Source organism: Misgurnus anguillicaudatus, chromosome 11, assembly GCF_027580225.2.
Source record: "Misgurnus anguillicaudatus chromosome 11, ASM2758022v2, whole genome shotgun sequence".
Lineage (NCBI taxonomy): Eukaryota > Metazoa > Chordata > Actinopteri > Cypriniformes > Cobitidae > Misgurnus > Misgurnus anguillicaudatus.
This window is the reverse complement of record NC_073347.2, coordinates 22,745,001-22,758,026: the sequence shown is the minus strand read 5'-3', so window position 1 is coordinate 22,758,026 and position 13,026 is coordinate 22,745,001. Positions and strand designations below refer to the sequence as shown.

The following is a 13,026-nucleotide window of genomic DNA, read 5'->3' as shown; positions in this document are numbered from 1 at the left end:
CTATAATATTATGTTTTCTTCATTTTACAAAATAGAATCCTTCATATTTATTCATTTACTTCCAGACATACAATATATGGCTAATGGGAATGTTGCATTGGGAATGTGTCCATGTATTACATAAAACTATTTTAATTCAACTGAAGAAGGACATCCTGTTTTCCATGACAGCCTCTTTTTAAAGCTATACAGCAGATCTAGTTTAGTTATTTTACAACTTGGGAAAGAGCTTTAGGACTCTTCTAAAAAAAAGTAAAATACCAGCTGTTAGCAATTACACTAAGCCACAGACATATGTGCCAGGCAGAAGGGGACAAAAGCGAACAGATTTGGGGGTCTGCCTGTGAAGAAAACTGTACTGTTCTTAACTCAAGTTCTTGCTTGTCTAAACACACTAAAAAGTGACTTAGACTGCAACATAAATATTTTACATGACAGGCATACGCAATGATAACAAGCACAGGGTCTAGCATAGAGTCTTCATTCCAAAAGACAAAAACAGTGTTCATGGTCTAACCTACGACGAGCAAAGAAACTATGCCAGAAATTTGTAAATATGGCACTTCCTTTAGAATTCCCTCATGAACTTTATTTTAAGTTCCCATATAAGGCAAGGGAATTGGAAACAACAAAGTTAAGCATTCCAAGTGAAGTTATAACTAAAAAAAACCTCATAAGTGTTTCATCAAGAAAATCCACACTTAAAATAAACAAGTTATCACAAGCATTTCCCTATTTCTTAATTTTGTTGCTATGTTATTATCTGGCCTGTGGCAACAGGGAAACACATACTCCAGTGAGTATGTGCACACGTGTGCGTGAGTGAGCCTGTAAACCTAAAAAAAAGAAACACTGGAGGAGTCACTGGTGTGATTCATGGAAACTTCATTGTCGTAACAGACCCTGTGCCGAAAACCTTGGAAGAAAAAATTGCCTCTCTGATCAGTACCAAATGCAATAGTGGTTATTTCTGACCTTACTAAGCAAGAATAAAACAATGTAACTACTACAGATCCTCAAAGTATTTCAAAATAAAAGTACCGTCTAAATTAATCAACATAAATGTCGACACATGCATCTATTAAGCAAGGGCTCATTGTGAACCTACAGTGTTACTTTGGACTGTCTAGTGTTCCTCACCTTACAAAACAAAGCAAGTTTAGACAAGGTGGTTAGGTGTGGCAGTTTTAAAAGATTTCTTGCCTTAACTCTCCTATCTTACTCTCCACCTTCCCAAAGGCCTGCTCCAAAAATATTGTTTCACTTAAGGTTTACAAAGTTACTTCTGACTTCAAGTAAACATAAACATTCCCTTTAGGTATAAAAATATACTACAATGTAGTTTTATAAAACTTTAACTACATTAATATGCAGTAATAGCAATCTGTGAATCTTAATAATCAAAATACCATCACATTGTACATCACAAAGTTTAGTATTACAGTATATGGTATTATTGTATAATCAGAAAGGCTAATGAATTAGTGATGGGCACATACTTGTCTTTTCCAATGGTTTCATAGTCTTTCACAACCACATCAATGAATGAGGAAGAATCTAATGGGGAACCTTTCAAATCAAATTCAATGATCTGAAATGAGAAAAGCAGGTGTCGGTTATGTAAATGTATAAAGCAAATAACTAACAACCGATGATATTTTAATTGAAAGTAAAGAAATACTAAGAATTGCACTGACCTCATTCCACACAGGATTTAATTCACTGTCAATGGCTTTTGTTTTCTTTTTTTCACCTAGAAAAGGAAATTTTCAGGATTAAACTGTCAAGTCTATGGAACGCCAATGTCAAATTATTCGTATGTAATAAACTTTGACTGAAATGGCTTTATTGCAAAACACATTTTTTATTTGTAAGCGTACAGCATCTATGCAAACAGTTAACAATGCATACTTTTAAACTAAAATGATGCTTATATTATATTGCATAATTCCACTACCACTTTAAAAATATTGTCAGGTAACCTAAAATCTTCTGTTTTATTAATAGTATTGTTGTATGGCTTTCAGATAGGCTATTATAGATTTATAGAACTACCATCTAAGTGTAACAACTGCACCTTTATATTTTACTGCTTTGGGAGAGAGTATCCCTTAATGATGGGCCATTTTTATCCCATATAAGGGCATTCTGTTCGTTCGCATGCAAACAATTGCAAAGCACAGACTGATACGTTTCTAATAAAAGTTCTAATTCTGACTAATAAATGTGGGTAAACCAATAAAATAAAAAGTTGCAACAGTGGATCATCTTTCAGATCATTACAAAAAGACAGTATTTACGACACATTGATTTCTGCATGTTATAAAAGTTGGACGTTTCTTATTTTATAATACTACCACTACTACTACTACTACTATTATTATTACATACCACTTACGAATTAAACGATACAAATAACATATTTGGGGTTTGACCTTGTAAAAATGTCTAGTTATAAAACTTACCTCTGAAAATGATTGCCGTTATAGGATCTGGAACTCCAAGTGTCTTTTTTGGAATCCCTTTAGCTGATTCAACAACCACCTTCAACATGTTGCCAGATATTGTGTATTATGGTTGCACACAATACATTGAGTTTATAGATACAGAAGTTGACTCGGAGCAGATGCATGCATTGACCATCGGAGAGGAAGCGACAGTCAGTGAATGAGAGGAGGAACAATCCTGAAGTCCAATCACTTTATCTTTTAAATAACGTTAAAATGGTAAAAAAAGGCAGCAACTTTATGACACCAAACTGATGCTAGCTGTAATACTGCCTTCAGTTTAACCGTTTAAAAATAATATGCTTAATGGATATTAAGGAAACAGAGTTAGTCAAAACTCAGCTGTTTTCAGTGATGATGTGGCTGAAAAATCCCACAACTAGAGGAATGAATTCAGTTGCGTCCAGGAAAAACGGTACAGACCCCCATCCTTTGCAGCCTACAATCCAAAAACCCGATAATCGACAGTAAGTCCACTAGTAACTATAAATAATGTTGTGTCTGTATGTATTCAAAACAAACACACAATTATTTGCATAGTGTATTTGTATGTGTTTGGGCACCACCAAGTGGTGGCATCTTTACGTTAACCTATTCACGTTTTTAAAAAGACACACTAGGCTAGCAGCAAAGATGCAAAGACGACTGAGGATTATGTATTTAATATTATACATTAATGTACAAAATTCTTAGGCCACCACCACCAGACTTGTTGTTTTAGTTTTAAAGTTTTAATGTCCATCCATATTTATTTTTCAATCTATTTAATTAAGATACAAACAGAAAATACAGGAAATATATGTACAAACAAAAAAATAAATAAATAATAAATTTTCAGTTATAAATGTCTTCTTTAGGAATCGTCGGTGTTTAGTGTGACCTCTCTTGGCACTAAACACATCTTGAGCGTTTTTCAGAATGAAGTAAAAAGATTAATTTCTTAATAATTAGAAATTAGAATTGAATTTTATTTAGGTTTAAGAGATCCTGCAGTTTCCTGCTATTGCTCAAGTGGAAGAGAGTTTACCCTAAAAACTTGACACATCAGCTTACATTTTATACAGTTTTTAAAACTACACATTTCCTGTATTTTCTGGATGTATTCTATTAAAGAGACTTAGATACAATTATATATGATCACTATAACATTGCAAAAACAACCAATCTAATTCTGGCATATGGCCTAATCTTTTGCACAGTAGGCCAAAGTTACTGTATTCGCTGCATGCATGTGACGATATTTAAAACAAGTAAATAAATGCATTACCAGCAGAAATTATCTTTTTAAAGTTTGACTTCTACACCTTTTTATTATTATTTTTTATTTGCTTTAACTGCCAGAAGATGGCGGTAAGTGTCAACTTACTCTTAATAAGTAAGCAATGACGTAGTAAAGAAGTATATATATATATATATATATAATAGTATTGGACTGAATGAGGGTCTGACAACTTATTCATGTATTGTTAAGTGCTAAAAGAGCCTGTGAATTGCTCCAGGGAAAAATCGAATAGATACACAGAGCAGAAGGCGATATTTGATTACATGTACATCCAACCATTTTAACCAAATGATAAAACAAGTCTTTTGCTCAAACCAAAAAGCCCACTGCAGCTGCTGAGGGCAACATCCAGACACTAAAAACCTTTTCACTCCATCTCAATCGCTCTTGCTTCCTCTCCAGGGCATTGTGAACACTTTTATCTCAGAGATAAGCGGAAGAGTGCATCCTCTCCACATCTCTGTAACAAGTCTTTAAAGACTGAGGGGAAAAGGTTCTTCACTATACAACATATTTAATCTGCCTCTAAAAAGCTTCAAATGCCAGAATCTTGTTACTTTGAGAACACAGAGAATGAAAGAAAGCCATTTGCTGGCGTTACACCTGATGTTAGTGAAGTTAGAGGTCAGATGATCCTGATGATCTCAAAAGGAATTTCAGGTAGGGAAATTTAAAGCTTTTAAAGGGTGATAGATATAGACTGGCCTTTAAAGGGATAGTTCACTTTAAAATGAAAATTCTGTCATCATTTACTTATCCTCATGTTGTTCTAAACCTGTGTGGATTTTATTCTGATGAACACAAAAAAGATATTTTGAGAAATGATGGTAAACACACAGCAAATAGTGACCATTGACTTCCATAGTAGGAATAAAATATTTTGGAAGTATGGTGATAAATGACTAAGAAAATATTTTGATAAATGATGGTAAGCACACAGTTGAACTTACCCGTTAAATTCCATCATATTTTTTATTCCTACTATGGAAGTCTATGGTCACTTACTGCTGTGTGTTTACCATCATTTCTCAAAATATCTTCGTTTGTGTTCATCAGAAAAAAGAAATTCATAAAGGTTTAAAACAACATGAGGATGAGTAAATGATGACAGAATTTTCATTTTAAAGTGAACTATCCCTTTAAGACACTGTGAATGTGACCATCTGTGAAATCCAAGCTAAAGTCTTATCATTTAATTTTAAGATTATGAGTTTTATTTTACCCGTTTGTTTTACCAATTTCACATTTATTGACTCAAGTCAATATTAAAGATATCAGGGTTTTTTTTTAAATGAATGTTCTTTATATTATGTAGGATGATTTATGTGGTCGAGAGAGTCACATATTTAAAAACATGATTAATTACCATTTTGATAAACTTTATAATATTTAGGCAGTGCTGAATTAAAAAAGAGAAAACACGTTTGTCTTGTTAAACTAGGAAATATAATTTATTGCATAAAAATTATATTTAGTTACAGTAAGAAGTCTAAACACTTATGTACAGTAGTACTTACAGTATTGAATGAAAAAAAAAAACTCTTGTGACATCTTGTCAACCCTCTTTCATAGAAAATGACATCTGAATAAAAGAGAGTTTAGTTCGGCCACAAGTGGGAATCCGTGAACAGCGACTACAATCCAGAAAAGCAGACCCGGGGCGGCCCGTTCAGCTGTGCACGTGTGAAATGCTCAAAGGTGTTTTCATCTAACATCAGTCCAGATATGACAGGATCCACGTGAAGATTCAGAGTTCTGAAGCCATCATATATTCTGATGGTTCTTTGCGGCCTCCGTCATTTTCACATGCAGGAAAAGTCCTTCGATGTTGCTGTTGATTGTTGTGAGGGTGCTTGCTCCAAAAGCTTACTAAACAAGGAGGAACAATATTGTGGACATGGATCCCTGACCCTCAATTAAAGTTTTGTTTGCATTTATTACTGCAGAGGTACAGTTTTATCCCCAGCTTAGTTACAGCAGTGATCAGCAAAAGGAAAGTAATGATTCCCATTTCACGTACATCTTACACAGCACATTATAACGTCCACGGATTCACTTTTGTTGTGTACTTGCATAGTACTTATAATGAGAAAGGAGTTACAACAAAAACAACAAAGTCCATTCATTCATATACGCAGCAGCACTATAGTGACTCATACGTCGCAACGATGTTCTGTTTCTCTCTTCACACACACACAGACATACACACACACACCCATCTCATTTATTTAGTTCACACCTTTACAGGCATGGATAGATACTGCACATTTCGTTTTGTTTTGTTTGTTGCCAGACAATTGAACACTTCCGAAGAACATGTTAAAAAAATAAAGTCCACTTTATACGTTCGCATGACTTTTGTTAATAAGCAGTAAAAGTACATGGCTTCGAGTCTCATTCGACACAAACCCATCAAACCCAAAAATGTCAAAAGAGACAATAAAGAGCAAGTGGGTCATACTGTAATCAACAAAGCACTTATGCCACCTCTCGAGGCTACTATTTATAATTTAAACAGCATGAATCCCCGAAAAAAGCTTTCTGCCGCCCATGCAATTTCATCCTGTTTAAACAGCACAGCATATTTCCAGTGAACTTCCGCAAGGCGGTTACCATCAGCCCAACATTTAAATTTCACCCCGTCTCAGTTTCAATTGCTACATAATCCAGTTTTGCAAAGTACGGATATAGCATTTATGAAAGGCGACCACAAAAACCTTTAACATTTTTAAAGGTTAGTTTACTCAGACTTTAATATTCTGCTTTTTTCTCACCCTCGTGCAATAAAAGTGAATGGGAGTGAAATAGTCACCGCTCACTTTCATTGTAACACCTATTAAAATCCTTTTCTGTTAATCACAAGAAAGAAAGTCATTCGGGTTTGAAATGGCACGAGGGTGACAACACAACATTTTCGAGCTTACTATCTTTTATGTGCGTTTATACTGCTGTCTTCCATCTTACCTACGTTTCGAAAAACAAAAATGAACATAAAAGAAGTTACAAATGAATAAAAAGATAGGGATAATAACTTAAAATTTTTTGTGTGAATTCTAAAGCTTATGGCTAATAAAGCAATCTGTGTTTCCCATAAGCGATCTACTTCAGAAGACACGTGCAGAATACAATGCTTCAAAAAAAAAAGTCACAATAAAGCATTATTTGTATTTTTTATGAAGTCCTTATGAAAAAATAATATTTTAGTGCAGTAATCTATGCTTGGTTCTGCTTATCCATGTTTCATCTGTATTTCCACCTCCGCACCTGTTTATTTTCTGTGTACAAGCATGGCTGTGTTTCCTGAGGTGCTCGGCACACTGCTGTTTTACTGGACAAGGATTTGCAATGTCTTGAAGCATCTAGTAGTCGCTAGGAAACAACGATGTGCAATGGTGTTTGATCATGTACTTGTCAAAATAGCTATGTGTATCTGCATGTCTAGCAAGAGATGAGTGTGTATCCGTTTGATGAAACTAATCATCTAATCATAAGCTTCTCAGATGGCGTTGTTTTGATCGTATCAGCGCAAGTACTGAAGACGAGCAATTCTTTTTGACCTCATTTTCAACTTTTATCTCTATTGTCTGATTACAGTGTACTTCCATTTGCTACATTATGTTTGCACTGTATCACTCCAAGATCATCCTGGCTGCTCGACCCCATGTCGCAGTCCTTGAAAGATTCCCCACGAGCACAACTGAGGTATTAGGCAAGTACTGGAACTTGTGCATCCGACACAGTCTTCTTTTCATCCACTTGCGTTAATTCTAGGTTTGTAGCGGTAAATATATCCCCTTTTCACACTTTTTGATTTGCCAATCAGCAATCTCCATCCGTCGTCATGACAACCAAGACCTCACTCTTGCCCATCTCTTCAAGAGCTGTCGCCAGGGAGACCAGGTCTGCGTCACCCTGGTGACAAGCTTCCCACAGGTCTAGCAGCACACCTGTGGGGCTGGGCTTGGTTGCAAAGTAGTTCAGATACCTGGGGGAGAAAAGTGGAAAGAGATGAGCTAAAAAAAAAACACTCAGTTTATCATTTAAAAAAGAAATAAGCACATTTTCCATGCTGTGAAACATTCACATACTGTAAATGTAAACACACGGGTGCTAAAATACCTGTCAAAGTCCAGGCTGCGTGCCAGCATTCGCCAGTCACAGCCACGCGCGCTGGGGGCATCCAGACTGGCACAAATTTTCTGGCGAATAGAGACGGGAAGTCGGAAAGCATATGGACCCACTTGAGATGAAGGTAGACAAGAACCACCTGCTGGTAATGGCGAGTGGGGGGGCAAAGTCTAAAGAGGAGGCACACATACAAAGGAAAACACAGGTCATTTATTGTACTGAGACTGAATTATTTGTTTCTTAAAAAATAATATATTGTATACAAAATACACTATACTACTGTATACTGTCAAAAAAAATAAAAATGCTCAAAAACGGTCGCTAGCCGTCACTGGAGGCCCTTTTAAAGAGTACACCTTTGCACCTAAAGAGTTCATATAAGTACCTCAGAGGCACATATGGGTACCAAATATACACATATATTTATCTAAATAGTATATATTAGGACCTTTTAAATGGTACTGCCCCAGTTTGGGATAATGTTTTTGACCATTTCTTCTGATAAAAAACAAGATTTTGTAGTGCTAAATGGTTGTTTTTTGTTTATGTCTTATTTTGTCTTATATTATTTACCTCTTGGATGTCGGTGTTAAGCTGGAATATCTGTCCTTCCCCCTCTACCTGTCTAACACAGATCTTGCAGGTGAGCTGAGAAACCACCAAGCTTCCTCTCTCTAAACTAAAAGTGCAATGCAATGGCCGCTGGCTTCCACTCCAGATGTGATAGAACGGGATCTCCTGTGACACAAGATGAAGTGGAAACATTTTGATGAAAGCCTACATCATAAACTACATTTCTCGATGCTCAAAATGGTAACATTTTATAAAAACAAAATCCATATTCAAACAATACATTAATATACAGTATATGAGAATTTGTTAATCAATAATAATGTTTATATAGCAAAAACATATTTTTTTATTAATGAAATTAAGTTATTACAAAGTGCTACCTTTGTTTGTTTAAACAAAATACAATTATATTGTCAAATTATAACCACTTGGGCCTGTGGAATGCTTTATTCTGATTGGCTGAGAAATGTTCTATGGGTGTTGATAATTTTTCTGTAAACCGCACACCTAAATGTCTAAAAACTAAGCACCAAAGCAATGTTTGGGGTAAACGTGGTATAAGTGAAATACTCTGTTTCGCATCGTGCCACATTACCACCTTGGGTGTGCATTATTTTCGAATAATTCAACGCCCTGTCGTCAATTATTCCATACATAATCAAAAATATAGCTACAAGCAGCAATACCGGGGGTCAAGCCAAACAAGGGCACACAAGGAAATAAAGTTGAGTTTGGATGAACAGTTTAAAGAACGTAAATTAAAAACTTCATGATTTCAGACGAAATAATTCCAAAGGTATTAGCAAAAAAGCTGTGTTCTCATTTATTAAAAATCTCTCCCTCCCTTCTTGAGAAGCCTGGACAACTAGAACACTGAAGAAAATGTGAATGGTGCTTGCAATGGCAAAAGTCAGGTCACAAAATAGTAGTGTTAATGAGTCAAAAGAGCCCACCCACATTTTTCTACAATGTTCTGATGCAGAGATATAGCTCTTGCAAAACAGATGCAATAAATCGTGTATGCAACATCAGGTCATGACAATGATTACATCTAGCTAGTTTTATGACTATACAATTAAGTTTTGCAAATAAACAGTTTTATGACCATAGGGATTGCTTAATATCAATGTCGTGCAGGCATACCATCTTATTTGTGTGGTCTCAGACTCTGCCCATACATCAGGTGAAAAAATCTCATTTTGTTGCGGAGTTTGTAACCATTTATGTCTAAAAACACACAAATATTTATCTAACTTTTTAAACTGTTTAAAGGTGCAGTGTGTCATTTTTTGAAGGGTCTCTTGACAAAAATGCTAAATAATATGCAAAACTATATTATCAGGGGTGTATAAAGACCTTTCATAATGAACCGTTATGTGTTTATTACCTTAGAATAAGACATTTTATCTACATACACAGAGAGTCCCCTTACATGGAAGTTGCCATTTTGTGCCGTCATGTTTCTACAGAAGCCCTTAATGGACAAACTTTTTTTACTAAGTTGTCTCCAACAATGACATGTTTGTCCGGTGGTGGCTACCATAGCTTCTCTATGTGTCTCAAAAGCGAGGGGTGAGCAGTGGACTGAGCCGTTGGTTGCATTTCGCAACCTCACCACTAGATGCCGCTCAAATTTACATACTGCACCTTTAAAATTTAGGAAATTTTTTTGTCATTACTGATGGAAATTTAAACATGACGCCAATATAGTTTTTTTGTTCAGAAGCTATTGTATTGTTTTTCCTAGGGTCGTTTCGACTAGATCGAAGTAATGCTTGTGGATCTATTCATGCATGTTTTTTTAAGCCCTATTTTGTTGCTCAGGACTAAGCGTAAGGCAAAACATGGCATGTTTGGTATCGTTGGAGTCGGCAAAAATTCAGGACTCCAAGAAAACATGTTGCATGAAAATACGTCAACCGCAGCCAAAAGTTGTAGGCATGTAAAACATTCTCCTGACCACTAGGGGGCACAGTGATGAAGCTGTGTATGCTCCCTCAGTTCCTGACTGCCATCACATGTACCAAGGGTCATAATAGGCATAAGTTATGCAAAGATACAGCCTCAAATCCATTTTTTCCCGCCCTACGTAAAAAGTGTTGAAGCGTTATACGAAAAAGGATTGGAGAATCGACACAAATTCCATAACGTTTTGCGTGTCTCTAGATGCTACACACCGATTTTTAAGCAAATCGGACAAAAGCTCTAGGAAGACTTCGAAAAAGTAGATGGAAAATTACGTCAAATCATCTTGAGGCATTTCTACAACTTGCGCATCAGAAGTTATAAGCAAAAACGAAATTGAAATTGAAATTTTGGACTGTTGGTGGCACTAGCGGATTTGAGATAGAGATTCCAAATTTGCTATGGTAACTTTTTGGACTGTCCTCTATCAGTGTGCCAAATTTCATAACTTTCCTATGTTCACTTGTATGGGCTGCCATAGATGCAATGGCGAAAGAAGAAGACGACCTCTAAACATTGCAAAATTTCAAACAGTGAACAGTGTTTATCTCTTACCTGATACTTAGCCAGAAGTTTACTTCTCCAGTGAGAATGGGGAATGTCATGAATTGATAGTCGGAGGTTGTGATAACTGTCTTTAAAGAGAAGAGGTTTGGGATCCTCTAGTAAAACCCCACCCAGACTCCGCTCAACCTCTAACACTTCCTGAAAGACAAAGAAGATTATATTTTAGCCGGTTTCCAAGCTCCTGATAAGCGCTATTGTTAATTCTTTGTCGAAGTCTGTATGAAAACTTTGCAAGGCCTGTTGAAGGGGGCGTGGCGACTGACCTTAAGGGCATGTGGGGTGTCCTGTATGCAGTATACCCTCAGGCTGTAGTCCAGGGAGAGGCACGGTGCCCTAGGGGCAAACAGGGCCAACTGCAGCCGTTTACAAGCTGGCCGAGGGGGGGCCGACTGTCCCACCACCCCGTATGTCCCCAGCTGTTCCATCAGTATATGACAGCTCTGCTCTTCCACTTGCATATAGCAGGGTGATGACAGGCTTTCCTCACCCACAGTTAGCACCTCCTAGTGGTAGGAAGGGGAATGGAGAGAAGATGCCACAGTCAGCACAGAGGGTTACATAGAGTGATGACGAGCAATTAATTTTTCACAATAATATCTCATGGTTCATTATCTCCGATAACTCCGCCCCTAAAAACAAATTAAACTGTGATTGACCACTTTACATTTCAAACAGACGGATCATTCTTTCCAAGAGTGGCTGGTTTATGCTTCAGCGTTCCTTATCTTACTGTAGTGTCTTACCTCCCAGGCACCTTGATGGTTTTGCATTTTAAGGGTAAGCGTCCAGTCTGGGGGCTCTAGTTGGGCGCAGTGGGGAAGAGTGAGGACCACGGGTTTGCTGAGCACCATGCCCGAGGGTCCGCAGCTCACAACAGGGCTCAGTACCGTCTGACTACCATCTGACGGCAACCTGACACAAGAAACAGAGCGGGAGGTTGAAGACAAAGCATAACGCATGCATAGTCCTAGCCTTGGTTTATTATTTATTAAGTTAATGAGTTTCATTTATTAATAAAGTACCGCTACTGATTACATACCGCATATACATACTGACCATAAAAATATATAATTATTTTCATTCACTAAACATGTATGCATATCTTTAAATAAAGAAATCATGACATCTATGTTGATTATGAATAGTAATTGGTTGGTCATATTTTTCAACCTCATGTCAGTTGCATGAGCACCACAGCATACCCTGTGTAGGCTATGGCTTTGACAGCAACTGTTTATTTATTTATTGAGAAATGTTATGCCAATTAAAATGGTAAGCAAAGCCAGACAAACACAAAATTTGCAGTCTGAAAGTAGCGAACGATATTTATATATTTTATATTTGACATATAAGACAAAAATAGCAAAAATAAGGCATCAGCCAAAAGTCAGAGCTCAGACAACCATTCAGTGTTTTCAACGTATTTTACGTCTGGTATTTTATATTGTGTGATGGTTTAAATGTTATTTTCTCCTTTGTGCTGCCATTGGGGTCACAGTGTTTCTGCAGTCTATAATGCTCGACAAGGGCTGTTAAGATGTTTTCAGCTGGACTGTTTGTAACGGCACAAAGTGACAGATAAAGTGTTGTACTGTATGCTGGCCTGTGACAGCATGATGGGGGCAGAGCAGCGAGAAACAGTTTCAAGTGGCAGACTTACGTTGTTTTCTCCCATTTGCTGATGATGAGATACATCTCATAGAACTTTCCCTGAGGAATCGTTCCCGGTGGAACCAGCAGACTCACTCCTGACAGAGTAAAAATGTATGAATATGAATGCATAATATTTAACAGATTAACATATGAAGAGCTCACACATGCAAAACCAAAAATGTACAATTCTTGTAAAGTAGCATTTTTTATCAGACACTTAAAGGCGGGGTGTGATTTTTAAAAACAATTAGGAAACAAAGGGAGTCGGGCCGACTTTCAAAACACACTTGTAGCCAATCAGCAGTAAGGGGCTTGTCTACTAACCGACATTGTTGCCTAGGTTGCGTATGT

At 36.8% G+C, this 13,026-nt stretch overlaps 2 protein-coding genes across 4 annotated transcripts in view; both read right to left on the bottom strand.

The window, feature by feature from the left end:
- myofl (myoferlin like) overlaps window positions 1-2,979 on the bottom strand; it is a 33,668-nt gene extending 30,689 nt beyond the window's left edge. Inside the window, exons 1-3 of the mRNA XM_073873329.1 lie at window positions 2,466-2,979; window positions 1,698-1,753; window positions 1,500-1,591 (exon numbers count right to left, since the gene is read on the bottom strand). Of these exons, the coding sequence (XP_073729430.1) occupies window positions 1,500-1,591; window positions 1,698-1,753; window positions 2,466-2,553 (236 nt within the window). The 5' untranslated portion in view covers window positions 2,554-2,979. The remainder of the gene's footprint in view (window positions 1-1,499; window positions 1,592-1,697; window positions 1,754-2,465) is intronic.
- A 2,233-nt stretch (window positions 2,980-5,212) lies between these two features.
- unc5b (unc-5 netrin receptor B) overlaps window positions 5,213-13,026 on the bottom strand; it is a 94,457-nt gene continuing 86,643 nt past the window's right edge. For 2 of the 3 annotated variants that reach the window (XM_055170364.2, XM_055170365.2), the window contains 7 exons: window positions 12,683-12,770; window positions 11,766-11,934; window positions 11,286-11,525; window positions 11,011-11,160; window positions 8,491-8,655; window positions 7,909-8,087; window positions 5,213-7,774 (listed from right to left, as the gene is read on the bottom strand). In XM_055170364.2, the coding sequence (XP_055026339.1) occupies window positions 7,609-7,774; window positions 7,909-8,087; window positions 8,491-8,655; window positions 11,011-11,160; window positions 11,286-11,525; window positions 11,766-11,934; window positions 12,683-12,770 (1,157 nt within the window). In that variant the 3' untranslated portion in view covers window positions 5,213-7,608. The remainder of the gene's footprint in view (window positions 7,775-7,908; window positions 8,088-8,490; window positions 8,656-11,010; window positions 11,161-11,285; window positions 11,526-11,765; window positions 11,935-12,682; window positions 12,771-13,026) is intronic. The other variant, XR_012372162.1, reaches the window with a different exon arrangement.